Genomic DNA, 19,389 nt, shown 5'->3' with positions numbered 1-19,389 from the left:
AGGATTCAGTTTCGCTCAAGTTGGAGATCTGAATACTGCAGCCAGCCAGCAACAGGAGTGGCCAGGAGGAGGGAGGAAGGAAGGGAGGGAGGAGGGATAGAAGGCGAGGATAGGAAGAGAAGAGTGAGGAAGGACGGAAAGAAAGGCAGGGAAGGAATAGAAAGGAGGAGAGGAAGGAAGGAAGGAAGGAAGGGATAGAAGGCGAGGATAGGAAGAGGGAGAGTGAGGAAGGACGGAAGGAAAGACAGGGAAAGAGAAAGAAACTGTGGGAAGGTATAGGAAGGAAAAGAAAAAAACAGGAAGGAAAGGAGGAAGGGATTGAAGGCGAGGGTAGGAAGAGGGAGAGTGAGGAAGGAAGAAAGACAGGGAAGGAGAAAGAAACTGAGGAAGGGATAGAAAGGGAGAGAGGAAGGAAGGGAGGAAGGGATAGAAAGCGAGGATAGAAAAAGGGAGAGTGGGGAAAGACGGAAGGAAAAGGAAGGGAGGGTGAAAGAAACTGAGGAAGGAATAGAAAGGAAGATAGAAAGAAAGGGAGGAAGGGATAGAAGGCGAGGATAGGAAGAGGGAGAGTGAGGAAGGACGGAGATATGACAGGGAAGGAGAAAGAAACTGAAGAAGGAATAGGAAGGAAAAGAAGAAGACAGGAAGGAAGGGATAGAAGGCGAGGATAGGAAGAGGGAGAATGAGGAAGGACGAAAGGAAAGGAAGGGAAAAAGAAAGAAACTGAGGCAAGAAAATGAGAAAAGGAGGGACGAAATGAAAGGGAGAAACGGCAAAAGGGAGAAAGGATTGAAGGAAAGGATGGGGAGAGGAAGGTGGGAAGGAACAAAAAGGAAAAGAGGTAGAATAAAAGGACGGAGAAAAAGAAAGGAAGACAGGAGTAAGGAAGGAAGATGAGAGGAAAGAAAAAAGAAAAGAAAATATGAAAAGAGGGAAGAATGGAGGAAGGAAGAGACATAAAAAACGTTAGATGGAAACAAATAAAAGATCAAAGAAACAAAAGAAATATTGGGAGGAGGAGGAGGAGGAGGAGGAGGAGGAGAGAAGAAGAAGGGGTAAGTGGAGAGGAGGAGAAAGAATACGCGAGAAGAGAGAAGTGGGTAAGAGGGTACGGGATAATGTTTAGAGAGAAAATTTGAGAGGGAGAAGAAGGAGGAAGAGGTGGAGGTAAGGAGAAGTGTGTAGCAAGACTGAGGAGGGAAGAAGAAGGAAAAGACCAAAGGAAAGCAAAAAGAGGAAAGTAAGAGATAAAAAGGGAGGTAGAGGGAGGAGATATTAATAGAGAGAGACACTGAAGGAAGGTTAAAGAGGAGGGATAGCCAGTAGAGGTGTGAGATGAGGCGAAGAAGAGAAAGACAGAAGGAAGAGGGGGAAAGGGAGAGGGGGGGAAGGAGGGGTTGACACACTATCAGATTCCCAGTGGAAATAAATGATGAGGCTCCATGATTCACCGTGGAGGACAGGCGTCGGCGTGTACCCAGCGTGTTATTCAATTTTATACACATATACTTATATATTATCGAGCTTTTTGTTGGGGTCTGGCTATTAATTAAAGGTGAAGTTTATGGTGGGAGCGTGTGAGGTGTGAGGGGAGGAGGAGGACGAGACAGTGAGAGAGAGAGAGAAAAAAAAACAGAAGAGAATGATGAAGATTTGGAGGAGCGAATGATGATGTAGAGGAGGAACGGGAGGGAGGATAAGAAGGAAGGAAGAAGAATGTAAGGAAGAGGAAAAATAAATGAGGAGGAGGAGGAACGAAGAGAAGAGGGAGGAAGAAGAATATAAGGAGGAAAAACAAATGATGATGATGATGAGGAGGAACAGGGAGGATAAGAAGGAGGGAAGAAGAATGTGAGGAGAAGGAGAAACAAATGATGACGAGGAGGAGGAACGAAGAGGAGAAATAGGAAGGATGAAGAATGTAAGGAGGAGAAACAAATGATAATGAGAAGGAGGAACGAAGAGGATAAGAAGGAGGGAAGAAGAATGTAAGGAGAAGGAGAAACAAATTATGATAAGGAGGAGGAACGAAGAGGAGAGGGAAGGCAGAATAATGTTAGGGAAGAGGAGGAACAAGGACGCAAAGAGTAGAAAGATGAAGAAAGGAAGGAGCGCATTAGAAGGATAATCAACGAAGAAAATTGCCACAAGAGAGGAGAAGAAAGCCATGAGGAAAAGAGAATGAGGAATAGAAAAGTAGAAAATAAAAAAAGGACGAAGTTGAAAGAAGTAGAAAAGTAGAAAATAAAAAAGGACGAAGTTGAAAGAAGTAGAAAAGTAGAAAATAAAAAAAAGACGAAGTTGAAAGAATAAGTAGAAATAAAGAAAGAGGAGGCGAGGTCATCTTTCATCTATTCTACTTTATCTTAACTCTACTTAGAAATGACGATAAAAAAGAAAGTAAAAAAGATGACTAGGCAGGAATATGAAGCAACACATAAGAGGAAAAAAAGTTCCAAGCGCCTCACGTCTGTTCTACCCTTTATCCTCTTCATTCTTTAAAACTTTACCTCCTCCTTTACTTATCCAATTTCCTTTTTTACTTTTCGTCCGTCCTGAGTCTGTGTCATCTCGATTTAATTGTCACCCGATAAGACGCTACGCTGCCTGGCCACACTGACTGATAGGCAAGGCTGGGCAGCAGGATCGTGGGGAGGGTGGGTGGTGCTTAGGGCGTCTTTTGGCATGGTTAGTATTATGATTTTCGACTTAAATTGAGTTCGATGGATGTGTCATAGCTTTTTCCTGACCCCCAATGTGCATAGCTTGGAAGGGGTTGTGGGGAGGTGTGTGTGTGTGTGTGTGTGTGTGTGTGTGTGTGTGTGTGTGTGTGTTCTTTCCCTACGATTTCATTCCCATTTTTTTCTAATACAATCCCCATCCCCATCACCATCACTATCGTCACCATCTTCACCACCTCCATCATTCACCACCACCGTCACTCTCTCTCTTAACTCCCACCATCTCTATATCACCACCACCACCACCACCATTACCACCACCTCTACCCCTCGTCCCCACCGCCGCCGCTCCCTCACTCATTCACAACACGAATAAAAAGTAAGAATGTCCCAAAATTACAGCGCGGTAACTCTTCGTATTTACGCTCAGCTTCCTTACACGGACGCGCCCTTCGGCCCCTCCTTCAGGCGTGGCGAGGGGCGAGGGTGCTGGGAGTGGCCTTGGCGCCCTTATTCCTTAGCTATGGGAAGAGGAAGAGGAGGAGGAGGACGAAAAGGAGATGGGGACAGTAATTATAGGTCCTCTCCATACATTCCCACGGCCCTATCTCTCCACTGATGCTGCGGCCTGTCATCACCATCATCACCATCATCGTCATCATCATCATCATCATTCCAACCGACATCACTATCAACAACGCACGAACATTAACCTTAATTCTGTACTACTACTACTACTACTACTACTACTACTACACCACAGCTACCACCTCATCACCTCCCCACTGGCCTTCCTCCCTTGCTTACCCTTCAGCTAACACCATACCCCCGTTACTTCTTACGTACGTCCTTCGCTCTTCCCTTCCTGCACCCTCCCTCCCTTCCTCCACTGACCCCCTGCACAAAACCAAGACCCTCCGTCCGTCCCCCCGTCCCTCCCTCCCTCGTAAGTCAGTCGGGCAGCCTCTCACTACCCACGTTACCGACACACTCGCCCATGCAAATGCAGGGGGAAGCTTGCCATCACTCACAGGGCTGAGCAAACCCGCCTTCCCGTCCCGCCCTTTGCGCCCGTGAACCCCCAGCGACAAGCCCCTACCTCGCCTCCTACTACTACTCTTCCTTCTACTTCCCCCCCTCCTCCTCCTTCGCCACCTGAGAAGAGACGTAGAAATAGGAGCAGGAAGTGAAGAGAGATGTGGAAGGATATAGGAAAGAGAAGGATGGAAAGTACTTCAAGGCAGAGGACGGAAGGAAAGGAAGAAATGGAGGAGCATGATAGAAGCAGAGGAAGGTAATAAGTATCTGCCTCTCCTCCTCCTCCTCCTCCTCCTCCTCCTCCTCCTCCTCCTCTTCCTCTTCCTTCGCCGAGTAAAGATGGATGAGCCTGAGTAGAGACGCAGAAATAGGAGCAGGAGACGAGGAGTGATAGGGTAGGGATAGGATAAAGGTGGTTTCGAGGGTAGAGGAAAGGAGGAGGAGGAGGTGCAGGAAGAGGAGCAAGAAGTGACGGGGTAGGAAAAAAGTGGACAGGGAAGGAGATTTCGAGGTGCAAGAAAGAAGGAAAGGAGGAGGAGGAGGAGAAGGAGGAGAGGGAGGAGTAGAAGCAAGAAGTGAGGAGTGAAGTGATAGGAAAAAGGGAAGAGAAGAAGGAAGGAGAGGATTTTTAGGGTTGAGAAAAGGAGTAAGAGGAAGAGGAGGAGCAGAATGGAAGCAGGGAGACAGAGGAGGAAAGGAGTAAGCAAGCAGGGGAAGGCGGGAGGAATAGGCGTGTCTGTCTGTAGGCTTGGAGTGGGTGTAGGCGTCGGACAAACGTAAACAGACTAAGATAATGCGTGCAAGGAAAAAAAAAACACAAAAAAAAAACACATTGCACAGTAGCCACGTCGTAAACATCGTAAACATACAAATATAATAAAGTTTAGCCTCAGTCCTCGACAACATAGCACACAAAACACGTACCTGGTAAAGATACACATAATCAGTAAGCATGGAGGTATGGCATCTTTAAGAGCGTAGAATTCAAACTAAAGAAAACTCGAATATAAATAAGCGCATTAGAGGATGGAGATGACTCAGACTCAAGTATAGGAGCTTAAGTGTCCTTCAGTGCAAACAAGTAATGTGTTAAGTAAGTGTCCATTAGTCTAAGCACATCCTTCAAGACGATGGCGATGAAGAAAAAGAAGAGAAATACAATAATAGTTACCAGTGCAGGATTCGTCTAGTTAATACCACGACGCTAGAAATGACAAAGAAATTAATGTATGTAGACGATTCTAGGTATATTACAGGTTAAATAAATTATACAAATACAACGTGAAGAAGAGGGAAAATAGGAAAGAATAAAATGAAGAAGGAAGAAGAGGAAGAATAAGACCAAACACTACTAAATGAAGAAAAAGAAGACGAAGAAGAAGAAGAAGAAGAAGAAGAAGAAGAAGAAGAAGAAGAAGAAGAAGAAGAAGACGAAGAAGAAGAAGAAGAAGAAGAAGAAGAAGAAGAAGACGAAGAAGAAGAAGACAAAGACGAGGAAGAAGAAGAAGAAGAAAGAAGAGGAGGAGGAAGAAGAAGAACAACTACAAAAACAGGAACAGGAACAAAAACAAAAGAAAGAAGAACAAGAACAAGAAGAAAAATCTGCTGATCATGAAGAAAAAAAGGTTAAAAAGAAAAAGAAGCAAACTAGAGTAACACAAAACCCGAAGCATGAACACAAGAAGATCATTAGCCGAGAGGAATGTACTTAGGAACACACACCCGCCCGGCTCACTAAACATATAAAAATGAACGTAGGTGCCAATTAACAAAAGGTGGGGAGAGAGAGAAAGAAAGAAAGAAAAAAACTGAAGGTCGCACAGAAGGAGGGAGGGAGGGTAGGAGGGGGCTAATGGTGATGTTGGTGGTGGTGGTGATGGTGGTGGTAATGATGTTGGTGGTAATGGTGGTGTGGTGGTAATGGTGAGGACGGAAAAAACACGCGTCTCCCAGCCATTAAGTTTGTCTTGTTACCACACACAAACACACACACACATAAAAAAGACGAGATGGGTGGTACTAAGCTTCTCACCATCAACACCACCACCACCAGCACCACCACTACTACCACCTGGGGCAAGGCCATGGTGGTAGTGGTACTTCTCGCCTTGATAAAACTTTCAATTAAAACACCTTCCTACATGATTTTTTTTTCCCTTTCAGACACGTTTTGTACAAGAAAGAAAGAAATGTATAGGAAAAACGGTTTGCTGGTCTTAAGGGTTTTGTTGTGAATGTCTGTCCGTTTCTGTCTGTTTGGATCTATCTAGCTGTCGTTGTGTCTGTTTGTGCCCGCGCATCTGTCTGTTCTATGGTTTTGTTTGTCTGTCTGTCTCTGTTTAACTTTGTTTCTGTCTGTCTCTGCTCGGCCTTGCGTGTATGTCTTTGTCTGTCTGTCTGCCTGTCTCTGTCTGTCTGTATGTATGTATACGTCTCTCTCTCTCTCTCTCTCTCTCTCTCTCTCCCAGCGAAGGACACACGAAATTAACAGATGATTGACTAGGCAGATACATCAAAACGCATGTTCGGTTACAATTAACGCTACTTATCCGGTAATGAAAGTGTCAGGGCAGAAAACATATGGAAATTGTCTTGCCCCGCTGATTGCATCGACGAGGGTTCACTTGGGATGATCAGGTGCACGAGGCAACGCTTAGGAAGGAATAAAAACACCTGGGTCCTTTTTACATTCTACCTATTGGTGTTCATGTGGGGTTAGGTTTACAGGAGCTGCCTTGCATAGACATCATGGCCTCTTGCAGACTCCTTATGTTTCTTCATGTGGGGTTAGATTCACAGGAGCGTCCTTGCATAGACTCACCAGGCTCTTGCAGACTCCTTATGTTCTTGTCTTACGTTTCTCAAGAGCCTCGTAGTCTCCCAATGGACGAGGTGGCGTGGATTTTGGGGGTCTAAAAGTACCTCCTCCTCTCTGACTTTATTGATGGGTGGGAGATAAGCAGAGCATCGATTCGAACCCAAGTTATACGTATAATTCTACCAGTTTACGCACTCAGCCAGTCAGCCTTAGGGAGGGATGTGTGTGTGTGTGTGTGTGTGTGTGTGTGTGTGTGTGTGTGTGTGTGTGTGTGTGTGTGTGTGTGTGTGTGTGTGTGTTCGTGTGTGGCTAATGATTCCCAAGGTTTTACTGCTGAGTTGGCCAAAATACAATGCGATGCGGGGGACGAGGCTCAAGTGGGGAAGATACGAGTCACTACCATGAATGCGCCTAACGGGATGTGTGCTCGAAACTCCTCCACGTCAGTTCAGTTCCGTCCAAATGAGTCAACGTGGAAAACGAAGAGAAAACAAAGTCGTGAGGCCATTATGGAGATCCCCGATGAGCCTTTTATTTCTTCGTTACATTGTAGTTTCGTCTTTACTCGCGCATTATATTCTAAACAAAATAGTGTAGTAGGAGTCCCCCAAGTAATTAAATTTTACCACACACAGTTCCCAAACGGCTCTAGCGCTGCCACTGAGCGTTAAATTATCTGCCTGTCGAACTTGCTTTCATGTGTTGCGCTTCTCTCTGCAGAAATGGATCCGTGAGTCACTGGCTGAAAGAGCTCCGGACGTTGTATGAGGCAGAGTGCATGAACACCCTCCAGTCCAAGTCCCTGCCCGGAGACCTCACCTGCCACCCCGCCCCACCACCGCCCACGGCCCGCCACGCAGTAAGAGCCATCCAGCGCCGCGCCCACGCCGTCTCCACCGAGTTCGCCAGACTGTGCCAGTGAGTGCTTGCTAATGTTCCGTTTTGTTATTGTGGCTGTGAGGAGACAGTGGGGACAACTGGGTGCGTGTTGCTTTTGGGGGAGTGAATGGAGTCTGGTGGGTTAGAGTTGTGGTGTGCCTGGAATGTAGAGTGTCACTATGGCTGCCATGTGTCGAGGTGGCAGAAGGGTATGTTATTTTTGTGGCTATGGTGAGGTGGGGTTCATTGTTAAGGAGAACACATGCAACACTCTTCCTTCAGGGATCTGGAGTGTTAATGCTGGGGTTGGGGTGTGACTCTGGAGTGTGTTGTGCTGTGTTGTTAAATGTTACGGTGGACACAATTGACAACCTCTCCCTTCAGGCGTCTGGAGTGGCTGGAGCTGACGCAGGTGCCTCCGTTGGCCGAGTCTCTGGTGGAACACATCAACACCTTCCTAAAGGACTACACCACCCAGTGGGCGGCAGCCGACCCCGACCTGCAGCCCCAGGTAAGTGTTGGCCTCGGGGCACTGGGAAAGGAGTGGGGTTGGGTGGCTGTTACCAGTGGCGATGGTGGTGAAGGTGAAGAATCGTGTATGTGTTATCATAACCAATATCATTATCATGAGCACCATCATCAACGCCGTAACTTCCTTCCTTCTACCAGTCGTCGCTGAGTCGCCAGAGTAAAGTCATCCGACAAATCTGCGAGAGACTGATGGAGGTTTGCACCGGCGACCACGACGACCTTGACCGCGACACGACCCGACAGGTGGTGCAGGTGGTGACGGCGCTGGGCCACGCCTTCACCAAGCTGGTTGACCTCATGCTGAGCCGCGAGATCAGGGTGAGTGACTAAAAAGTTACGCTAATCTGTTTTGATCCATTTCCACTCCTGCCCGTCCATCACGGTGCGAGGCCAGAATGTGTAATGCATAGGTGTGTCTCCGCCAGGTGGTGGTGCGGCTACTAGAGGAAACTCGGGAGGAGGACGTGAAGTCTTCTGTGTCGCACCTCACAGCTCTCGGTGTGGACGGCGGACACATCTGCCGCCTCATCGCACGCCTCGGGGGCGTGAGGGGCCTGCTCAGCGTGTGTCTGGAGCCGCGGCTCAGGCGGGTGCGTGTGGCGGCTCTGAGGGCGCTGGCCACCGTGTGCTGCGTGGTGGAGGGCATTGTGGAGCTCGAGAAGGTGAATTTAATGAATGTGAAACAAAATTTTTCTCTTGCTCGTTGTTACATGGTCCAGCGGCCATCAACTCCCTCCACGTGCTTACCACTTTGATTCTCTCCACCCAAGGCTGGCGGCGTGGAGGTGGTGGCGGAGGTGCTGTGCGACGCAGAATGTACCGAGGAGGAGCGCAGCGAAGCTGCCGGCGTGCTGGCGCAGATCACGTCCCCGTGGGTGGAGAACACCCACCGCCTTACCGCCCTCGACACACACCTCGCACCCATCGTCTCCGCCCTCACTGGTACGTTACATCTTTTTTTTTTTGCCTGAGGGCAGGTGAAGGGCACAGTGCACACACGTGTCGTCTAGCAAAAACAAAATGGTCCGCCCATCATCTAAAAATACTTTATGTAAGTTTAGTGTAGTTTACTGCACGATATGTGTCGTTACATTAACAAATATATGAAAAATGCATTTACTTCGAACGCTGAATCTTTTACTACAATATTTCCTAGACGACTTTTTCGTTATCTGTGTTGGTGGGCCTGAGCCTGGCCACCTGCCTTCCTTCCCCTACAACACCGCGACAACTCGTTCCATCTCACCGACACCGTAACCAATTCAAACAGATCTCGCGAGGTGGACACGCTCGGCGGAGATCTTCCTGCTCGCCGCAGCGGCCATGGCCAACCTCACCTTCCTGGACGGCGGCTGCGTGGAGGCCATGAGGACGGCCGGCACCGCCCGCGTCCTGCTAAGGGCTGCCCACGATAACCCCAACGTCTCCATCTTCACCAAAGACCAGGTCAGTGCAACCTTAACATCACGAAGCAACACATACACAATATGACGCGAAAACCAGTATAAATTTTCTTCAAATTGAAATCTTTCCGTGTCGTGCATCGAAGCTCTAATTCTTTTTCCTTACTGTTGTTCAGATCGCGACGGTGTTGGCCAACCTGGCGGGGTCGAAGGAAGCGGCCGCGGAGGTGGTGGAGGGCGACGGTGTGGCGGTCCTGCTGGCGCTGCTCAACACCCGCCCCGCCCCCACCCACCGCCTGCCCGAGGTGGCCACGGCGGAGCGCGTCCAGCAGAAGTCGGCCATCGCCCTCTCCAGGTGAGGGAGCGCTCGGGATGGCTTGGCTAGCGCAGTGAGATACTGCTTTTGTGTATGCACACACACACACACACACACACACACACACACACACTCGGCCAGTGCCTTAACTAAGTGTCCCTTCAACAGGCTGTGTCGCGAGGCGTCGGTGGCGCGTCAGGTGGCCAAGCAGGGGGGCGCGGAGCGGCTGGTGCAGCTCTGCAAGGACGAGCGCGAGAGGAACCACAGTGACGCCGTCCTCGTGGCCTGTCTGGTGAGTCTTTAGCGCCTTCACTTGGGGCGGAGTACGCGAAGGGCTGGCCGTGGCCGTGGCTAACCTGCCGCGCCGGGCCGATCATAAATAGGGTTTTAACTATCTGTTGAAGGCAATTTACAGCACCAGCTCGGCTCTTGTAGTCAGGTGTTAAATCGTGTTCTTAATGTTTAACACTTGTGCTTAATGTCAACATTCACTTGACTCTTGTGTGGGATATCCTCTCAAAGACTTGTGTCTCCTGCAGGCGGCGCTGCGCAAGATGTCCTCGTCGCTGGGCGAAGAGGGGTTGCAGGGCATCGATGCGGCGGAGCTGGTGGAGCCGCGGCTGCTCGACTCCTTCCTCATCTACTCCTCGCGGCAGGAGAGTTACGTGTAGAGGAAAATAGAGTGACCAACCTGCCAGGTGATCCCTGACCTCCGACTCGACGGAGGATCATCACAGGGACTCGCTTGGCGGGTCAATTGTAACCGACCACCCACCGCTACACCTCAGCCTAGTGTGTCCTTGACCAGCATGGAGACGCCTTTTTCAACATCAATACAAAAACAAAGCTTTATGTAGAGACAAGTTTTAGCATCGTATCCTAACCCTTCTAACGCCTTTCCTTCCTTCATTACTGTCTATTCTAGAAGATTCATGAACAGGTTTTCTTGATCTGTTTGTGAGTTTCGTCATTTTGAGCACCAAGTTCGAAAGCACGAATGCTTGTGTGTGAATGTGGTTGAGCGTCTTTCTTTCCTGAGTGTGTTCTTTCAATGATACAAAACATTCCATAGGTATACACACTATGTTGTTTCTTGTGTTCCTTTTCATAGAACTTTAAATGTCTGTTTTATAAAGTTTTATATTTTGTTAATGAGAAAGATGATGAATGATGACGACGATGATGATGATGGGTATCGCCGCGGCGGCCCCGCGGCCCCTGCCACTACTAGTCATGGATCTGAACCAAATATCACCATTCTTGTTTATAGCGCCTGTACATTCCACATGTTGTGACATAAGTGTAAATATATTTTAGAAGAAACATCTTAAACCTATCTACTGTGTTTCCTTTCCCTTACTCTATGTTGATCTTCTAAGGAAACTAATTTTACTAAAACAAATTATTGAACTTATATTTCCTCCTAAACTTAGAAAAAAACATCCACGACGAAGGGTACAGTTTGGCAATGAGTAACTTTAAGCCATAACAGAGCAGTAAATTGAGAAAAAATGTATAAAACGATAGTACTAGCTCCTGTCTCAGGGGATTCATATTCAAGATTCAACGAATTTTATGGTAAGTCCCTCAAAACGAAGGACTGGATAATCAGGTCCTTCTTGAGATTGCCAGAGGATGAAAGAGAATGACAAAAATGAAGCTTGGAGACTTAGATACGCAAAAGAAACTTAAAAATGGATGTTCAACTGATCGGAAGTCACAATACCACCTTGAACCCTTTAAAGCGATACACACACACACACACACACACACACACACACACACACACACACACACACACACACACACACACCGATACAAATCCATACTGGGGGTTGTGTTCTTTATTCTAATGCAAATGCAATCAGAGTAAGCACAATCAAACGTAAAGGCAATTAATGACCCACCGGGGAGCTGAGGCAGTTAGAGGGTGGTGGTGGTGAGGGTGGGGGTGGAGGTAGGGATAGGAGTAGGGGTGGGGGTGGTAGGGGTGGGGGTCGAGGTGGGAATAGTGATCGAGTTTGTTTTGGGATGAATGCGTCGTCCAGCTGCACCGCCCGATGGAGGGTTTGTGTTGCTCACCCTTCGCGACGCCAAGGGTAAAAGAAAGTGGTTGGTGCTGTCCAGGTGTGGTTGTTTACACCTTCGTATTAATCATCTCTGAGCCAAAATAAGATTTTTTATACGGGCACGATGTCGCGAACGCACACACACACACACACACACACACACACACGCCATATTTATCATGATCCATATCACAGTCTTGTTTCGATGAATGAGTTTTGTGACGACTGAGAGGCAGGAGGCAAAGGGTCGGGAAGTGTGGCGAGCATGGAGGTAATAAGAGACAGGGAGGGGAGGGTTGGAGGAGAGAGGAGATGCAGTGATGCGGATGGGAGTAGGAGGGAGAGTATGGAGGTGGGGGAGAGGGGAGGAGGGGAGGGCGAGAGAAGGGAGGAGGCAAGGTGGAGCACGGGAAGATAGGGGGAGGAACAAAGAGGGGGAGGGAGCGGCGAGGGAGGTGACGGGGAGTGTTAGTGGCTGTGACAACCGATTACCTTAGTGGTCGTTCGGCATTTTAACGCGTCATTACACTTCACATCGGCTACAAATAAATATATAAAAAAAACACTTCCAGTTGGCGTGGAGTATAACAAGGACAGCAAGCAATAATAAGAAAAGGAAAATGGGGCAAGAACAAACTCAAAACGAACTAATTGTCATATTAAAATAAGCGTTACGTATTTCAACGAATTTATAAACTAACACGAAAACACTTCAAACCCAGGCGTGAAGGAAAACGTTAGGCACTGATTAAAAGAACAAGGAAAAGATAAACGTGGAAAGACAAGACGTAAAATGAGTTCTCTTAATTAAAAAAAACGATGCAGTTCACCCACACACACACGGGGGGAGGGGGGGGGAGGGGGGGAGAAGGCAAGTTTTCTGGATTGATCTTAGCGGAAACACAACACGCACCATCACCACCATGTACACCAGCTGGAGCTTGGACGGGAAACATAAAAGGGCAGACTCCATTAGATGCTGATGCTTACTCTGAGATACCTTGACCAAAAACAAAGGAGAGCAAAAACAGGCCACGCAGATCTCTGAATGGGAATATAAATAAAAGGACATGACCACGCCACGCCGCTGACTGGCTAACTGACTGACTGACTGGTGGGCTGGCTGATCTTGTCAAACTCGTATATACATAAAGGGTCTATGAAAACGGTGCCGTGTGGTTGTGCTGTGTTGTTCCTGCCGCTCACGGTCAACACACACACACACACACACACACACACTACCAAGTCAACACACACACACACTACCAAGGACATCTAGCCGAGGAAACAAAAAAAAAGTACAACCCGACACTTCATTAATCAAACGAGCCAACCAACTACCGCGCGGCTCGTTACTTAGAGGTCTTTGTGGTAACGATAATTAGTTTGTTGGCTAAACGGTTGTTAAACGGTTTGAACACCAATAAACTGCATCCTTTACGTCATCCCACTCTGGAAAAAACCTTCGTCTTGCCATATACACACACGGCACTAAAGGAATACAACGATGGCTATTAAGTACGCCATAAAACCCTTCCTAACCAGTGGGTCAAGCCACGACAACTCAACGACCATTGAGTCACACACGCCCACAGACCAATTATTCCCTTACCAAGACCCTTAAAACATATAAAGACGGTTCGCACATCACTATCAACATGCAAATAACACATAAATAAGAAACATAAGAAAATAAAGCCACATATACTAATTAATCACTTACTGGGCTCCTAATGACGCGGCCACTTACGTCACTGTCCATGAGGCGGCGGTGGTTGGTTACTCTTCAATGAACACAAGATTATCTCCTTCATCACCTCTCCCGCAGCCTCAGTCCTCTGCTGCACGCCCTCACGACACCTTCTGGGTCATCAGGAATACTCAGGAACCTCACACTTTGTCCTCGTCCGCGGATAACATCGACACAGAGGTCACGTCCCTCACTCACTCCGGGCCGGGGCAAAGTGATGGCCCCCCCAGGCTAGCCAGCACGGGTGCCAACATGACTGATGCGTGTTGTCCGTCACTCATATGTAGGTGTTTTCTTGCAGTAAGTCATTTTTTTTACTTACTCCTATGTCTCCATTCATCGTAACGTAAACATTGATACATATAAGGAAGAACTATAAGACTGATAAGCTGATGGAAATATAAAACAGGGCTGCCAACCTGACCTCACTCAATGCTGTCACTAGTTCGTTTCGCTGCTCGTGATATTTTTTGACAGTCTCCACCGTTAAGTAAAGTGATCCAGGAGTGTCAAGACTATGGGAATACATGCTTATAGAATCTAACACCCATCATCTTTACATAAAAAAAAGTATAATTATTATATGACACGGGCAAGGTACATTTTTTTTTTTTTTGACACTGGCGCTAAAATTAATTCCACGTACTTGAGTGCTTGTTAAGATTGTTGATAGTTCGTCTTACCCTCCAACCCCACAACTTATAAAGATGAATACATAAATACACACCCTCCAAAAACTGAATATGTAAAACAACAAAGGTTTGGGTGTATAAAAAACAGGAAAACATGTAAGATTTATTCGAAAAAATATATTGCTGTACAGAAAGACACCTCTACGACTATATTTGGTTCTGGGGTCTGACTAGGTGAGGGTCCGCTTACAGGAGTCTTGACAGGTAAGGACAGGTGAACTCACTAATCAACTCGCATAAACATCGCTCGCCAGGTATATACACAGGTTTTCAGACGCTTCGGAACAGCCCAGCCACACGGCATTAATGTACACGCTATTATTGTATCTGCAAGTTTTTATCAGTAAATTAACCTCACCAGCCGCCTTGTACACATGACGAGGGAAGGCTGCGAGGCCAGGAGGGCGGAGCGGTGAAACGGGTCACTCGTCACACCATATTGTTCGTACGGGCAAAATAAAAGTTTTCCAGACACTCACTGGAGTTCGGCCTTGCACTCTCCCACCAGCACTAGACGGCTTGTGCCACAGCAAGGGCGCCGAGTCGTGGCCCCGCAGCCCTCACACTCCTGCAGCGGGGAACTTGAGCAGTCACGCTGAACGTCACGATCGTCAATGGTCATAATAGCACATTATCGTCATTAGCAGTACCGATACTCAAGAACGACACTTGTCAATCATGCTTTCCATTGGTTTAAAAGGAGGGTATGACAACAGGTGTGTGTGTGTGTGTGTGTGTGTGTGTGTGTGTGTGTGTGTGTGTGTGTGTGTGTGTGTGTGTGTGTTTATCGAGCTGTCTCGACGCTAGTGTTTCACAGAGATTATGTATTTTCATGGTCATCAATAACATTGCATCACACTCGTCTGTTGACAAACACCTTCAAGGGCTACGATAATAATACAGGGAATCAATACTAAGTAAGTTCAGCCTTAAAGCTAATAACCCTTCAGCTGCAGACTGGGTCACACAAAGCTTTCCTGCCGCGAGGAGTAGATGAGGAAGGAGTCGAGCAGCCGCGGCTCCACCAGCTCCGCCGCATCGATGCCCTGCAGCCCCTCGGCTCCCAGCGACGAGGACATCTTGCGCAGCGCCGCCTGCAGGAGACACAGTTTTTGAGAGCTTGTCCCACACAAGAGTCAAGTGAATGTTGACATTAAGCACAAGTGTTAAACATTAAGAACACGATTTAACACCTGACTACAAGAGCCAAGCTGGTGCTGTAAAGTGCCCTCAACAGATAGTTAAAGCCCTATTTATGATCGGCCCGGCGCGGCAGGTCAGCCACGGCCACCCCTTTGCCGCCCGTTACGGGCCACAGCGTGACCCGCCCCCACGCGAGGGCGCCAAGGACTCACCAGACAGGCCACGAGGACGGCGTCACTGTGGTTCCTCTCGCGCTCGTCCTTGCAGAGCTGCACCAGCCGCTCCGCGCCGCCCTGCTTGGCCACCTGGCGCGCCACCGACGCCTCGCGACACAGCCTGTTGGAGGGACACTTAGTAAAAATACTGGCCGAGTGTGTGTGTGTGTGTGTGTGTGTGTGTGTGTGTGTGTGTGTGTGTGCGTATACAGAGGCAGTACTTTACTGAGCTAGCCAAGCCATCCCGTGTGCTCCTCACCTGGAGAGGGCGATGGCCGACTTCTGCTGGACGCGCTCCGCCGTGGCCACCTCGGGCAGGCGGTGGGTGGGGGCGGGGCGGGTGTTGAGTAGAGCCAGCAGCACCGCCACACCGCCACCCTCCACCACCTCCTCGGCCACCTCCTTTGACCCCACCAAATTGGCCAACACTGTCGCAATCTGAAAGAGAATAAAAAATTTAGTTTCGCCGAGCAAGCCCCTGACAGGTGCCAAGCCTCAAGAAAGCAACAATCTTCTTGTACTGCTGTGAGTGTGTGAAGATGGGGTGTGTAAAGTGGACTGACCTGGTCCTTAGTGAAGATAGAGAGATTGGGATTATCCTGGGCTGCCCGTAGCAAGACACGGGCGGTGCCGGCCGTCCTCATGGCCTCCACGCAGCCCCCGTCCAAGAAAGTGAGGTTCGCCAGGGCTGCCGAGGCGAGCAGGAAGATCTCCGGCGTGAGTGTGTACTTGGCTAAGTCTGTGAGGACCGGAGCTGGGTGTTAGTACGCTAAATAAATCTTGAATGTTTGAAAGGTCAGTCAACAAGCTTTTATATTTTTCTCTTATATTGTTTTAAGCCTTTTAAGCTCGTAACGTTTGCTCGCACTTTACTAACCAGTGAGAGCGGCGACGATGGGTGCGAGGTGGGTGTGGAGGGCGGCGAGGCGGTGGGTGTTCTCCACCCACGGGGACGTGATCTGCGCCAACACGCCGGCGGCCTCACTACGCTCCTCCTCTGGGCACTCCGTGTCGCACAGCACCTCCGTCACCACCTCCACGCCGCCAGCCTTGGCGAGACAAAAACTGATCAGCGTCTCGCAGGAACAGATTAACTCCTCGTGGCAGGTGTGCAATTATTGTATAGAAATTAAAATTCCATATAAAAATCTCTTTCTGTGAGTTAAATTCTGCGTAAAATAACAAAAAAAAGACAATGCACATTTTACGAATACGACTGGTATAAGAAAGGCGAATTTGTTACCTTGTCCAGCTCCGCGATGCCCTCCACTACGCAGCACACTGTTGCCAGGGCCCGCAAGGCATCGCTGCGGCACTGACGCAGCCGCGGCTCCAGACACACGTCCAGAAGTCCTCGCACTCCTCCCAGACTCGCTATGAGGCGACAGATGTGGCCGCCCTCGACCCCGAGCGCGGTCAGGTGAGACACCACCAGCCGCACCCCCGCCCTGCTGCCGGGCTCCTCCAGCACCCGCACCATCTCCTGCAGGAACACATGCTCAGTGTGGCGCAGCACTCCCGCCTCACTCCAATGTATTGCGTGTAAACAAACATGCTTAGGAATTATCATATACTACTCAGAAGAAAAAAAAAATTTAAACATTTTTTACTTTGTTCTCTCTCCATGTACAGACTCGCGGTATATTCCTCTTAAAGTATGATCGTAAATTGCGGATTATTATTTTTTCATCTGCAAGGCTTTTTTTCTTCAATTTATTTTACATTCTTGGTACTTATTCTTTTTGTTCCTTGTATGTAGTTACACAAACAGGTTGGATTATCAAAGTGACTCATCATTCCCCAAATGAACATCTTCCTCACCCTGATCTCGCGGCTCAGCATAAGGTCGACTAGCTTGGTGAAGGCGTGGCCCAGCGCTGTCACCACTTGCACCACCTGGCAGGTCGTGTCGCGGTCAAGGTCGTCGTGATCACCGGTGCAAACCTCCATCATCCTCTCGCAGATTTGTCGGATCACTTTACTCTGGCGGCTCAACGACGACTGGTGGAAGGAAGGAGAGTTACGATGGTGGTGCTGCTGCTGATGATGGTGATGGTGCTGATGATTACTCACACACCCGATGCTATACTACACCATAAAGGTACCTACATTACCACCACCATCGCCACTACAAACACAGCCACCCAGCCTTCCCCAACCCCTCCTTCACCACCCCTTTCTCCGTGCCCCTAGGCCGACACTTACCTGGGGCTGCAGGTCGGGGTCGGCGGCCGCCCACTGGGTGGTGTAGTCCCTCAGGAAGGTATTGATGTGCTCCACCAGAGACTCGGCCAACGGAGGCACCTGCGTCAGCTCCAGCCACTCCAGACGCCTGAAGGGAGAGGGTGTCACCTGTGTCAAGCGTAGCCGCTCCATACCGTAACACCACATCTAGTAATTGACATACCCCACAGCCACACCACAACCACAATAGTATCCTACCCCATGACCACATCTAGACCACAACACAAGACATTCGCACCTTATCCACAGTACTCACCCAGCATCAGTGACAATACAAAGCAACACATTAGCGGGTACTCACTGGCACAGTCTGGCGAACTCGGTGGAAACGGCGTGGGCTCGGCGCTGGATGGCTCTGACGGCGTGGCGGACCGTGGGCGGGGAGGAGGCGGGGGGGCGGGCGGGGTCTCCGGGCAGGGACTTGGACTGGAGGGTGTTCATGCACTCCGCCTCGCACAGTATCCGCAGCTCTTTCACCCACTGGTGCAGGGAGTCGTTCCTGGAGGGGGATAAGGGACAGGAAGTTAGCCATAATGTTTTAAGAAGTGTCTGATATACTCTTGGATAGTTTCATGTACCCATTTCAATGGTTTATGTGGTTATTGAGGTAATATTCTAAGGATGCTTGTTTTGTAGAAGTCTGCCACCTGTATTTCGTACCTTTACCCTCTCTTTCTTCCCTTCATGACCCCACAGCGTACTAGGTCTGCCCCCTCCCCCCTTTCACCCTCCGTAACACCACTCCGCTTCACGAGTCACGAGATGACTTTCATGTGGCTGGTCTTTGCTTCTCTCCGCTATCACAATATCCTCAAACTCTCACCTCTTTTATCTCCTCACGCCTCTCCTCCATTTCCTCTTTGTCTGACCATTTGTCGAGTTCTCACCGAAAGGCGTTGGGCTTTTCGCAGTATTTTGTTAATTTCGTTTTATAGATCATAGGTTTTTTTTGTGGAGAGTGACATAACAATGGGTTCAGTACCTAAAATCGAATGTCATTTTTCCATTACTAGTTTCTGGTTCGATTATAATTTTATTCTGCAACTAACAGGAATAATACGTTTTTTTGTAAGTTATTCTTCACACGCAGAAAAAAAATCAATGATCTTCCAAGTTACAGCAAATATCTCATGGCAACGCCACCACCCTGCAGTCGTTTTCTACCTGTCGAATATGTCGGTACTCGGGGAGAGCTGCCCGCCGCGCCGCCAGGGTGACCGCCACAGCCTCGGTACAGTTATCATAGCGGCGCTGCTAATACGATCAAACGTCAAAGAAAGACCAAAAAACGTTTGTATTGACTTAAATAAAATTTGATTTAAATTTATTAGTCAAGTATCGTGCATTCTTTCAAGACAAAACACAAGAAGCTTTACCTACACAATCAGACGCAGTGAAACAAAGGAACGGAAACCATTTAGGGAAGACTCTTTACTCATCATAATACAAAGTGTATCTGTTAAGCAAACACCTAACACTATGTAACTGTTTTGACAACAGGTAAAATGTTTATTGAATGGCAAAGGAAAAAGGTACCAACAATAATTATGTCAAAATTCATAAGTATGATATTTTAAGAGCTTATAAATACTTGTTCTCACAGGTGATTA

The 19,389-nt window shown here is 48.4% G+C and overlaps 2 protein-coding genes and 1 long non-coding RNA gene across 8 annotated transcripts in view; 1 reads left to right on the top strand and 2 right to left on the bottom strand.

Moving 5' to 3' along the window:
• LOC127004030 (protein inscuteable homolog) overlaps window positions 1-11,002 on the top strand; it is a 130,578-nt gene extending 119,576 nt beyond the window's left edge. For both annotated transcript variants that reach the window (XM_050871260.1, XM_050871258.1), the window contains exons 3-11: window positions 7,258-7,455; window positions 7,801-7,927; window positions 8,086-8,265; window positions 8,373-8,609; window positions 8,718-8,889; window positions 9,218-9,393; window positions 9,527-9,705; window positions 9,835-9,958; window positions 10,206-11,002. In XM_050871260.1, the coding sequence (XP_050727217.1) occupies window positions 7,258-7,455; window positions 7,801-7,927; window positions 8,086-8,265; window positions 8,373-8,609; window positions 8,718-8,889; window positions 9,218-9,393; window positions 9,527-9,705; window positions 9,835-9,958; window positions 10,206-10,337 (1,525 nt within the window). In that variant the 3' untranslated portion in view covers window positions 10,338-11,002. The remainder of the gene's footprint in view (window positions 1-7,257; window positions 7,456-7,800; window positions 7,928-8,085; window positions 8,266-8,372; window positions 8,610-8,717; window positions 8,890-9,217; window positions 9,394-9,526; window positions 9,706-9,834; window positions 9,959-10,205) is intronic.
• Window positions 1-13,751, bottom strand: part of LOC127004033 (uncharacterized) — a 200,395-nt gene extending 186,644 nt beyond the window's left edge. Inside the window, exon 1 of the long non-coding RNA XR_007757579.1 lies at window positions 13,459-13,751. This is a non-coding gene — a long non-coding RNA (uncharacterized LOC127004033). The remainder of the gene's footprint in view (window positions 1-13,458) is intronic.
• A 516-nt stretch (window positions 13,752-14,267) lies between these two features.
• LOC127004029 (protein inscuteable homolog) overlaps window positions 14,268-19,389 on the bottom strand; it is a 225,072-nt gene continuing 219,950 nt past the window's right edge. For all 5 annotated transcript variants that reach the window (XM_050871254.1, XM_050871256.1, XM_050871255.1 and 2 more), the window contains 9 exons: window positions 18,081-18,278; window positions 17,741-17,867; window positions 17,357-17,536; window positions 16,779-17,018; window positions 16,413-16,584; window positions 16,099-16,274; window positions 15,795-15,973; window positions 15,533-15,656; window positions 14,268-15,271 (listed from right to left, as the gene is read on the bottom strand). In XM_050871254.1, coding sequence (XP_050727211.1) covers window positions 15,140-15,271; window positions 15,533-15,656; window positions 15,795-15,973; window positions 16,099-16,274; window positions 16,413-16,584; window positions 16,779-17,018; window positions 17,357-17,536; window positions 17,741-17,867; window positions 18,081-18,278 — 1,528 coding nt within the window. In that variant the 3' untranslated portion in view covers window positions 14,268-15,139. The remainder of the gene's footprint in view (window positions 15,272-15,532; window positions 15,657-15,794; window positions 15,974-16,098; window positions 16,275-16,412; window positions 16,585-16,778; window positions 17,019-17,356; window positions 17,537-17,740; window positions 17,868-18,080; window positions 18,279-19,389) is intronic.

Source organism: Eriocheir sinensis, chromosome 27, assembly GCF_024679095.1.
Source record: "Eriocheir sinensis breed Jianghai 21 chromosome 27, ASM2467909v1, whole genome shotgun sequence".
NCBI classification, from domain to species: Eukaryota; Metazoa; Arthropoda; class Malacostraca; order Decapoda; family Varunidae; genus Eriocheir; species Eriocheir sinensis.
The sequence above is the reverse complement of the archived record's forward strand: the minus strand, read 5'-3'. Positions and strand labels throughout refer to the sequence as shown.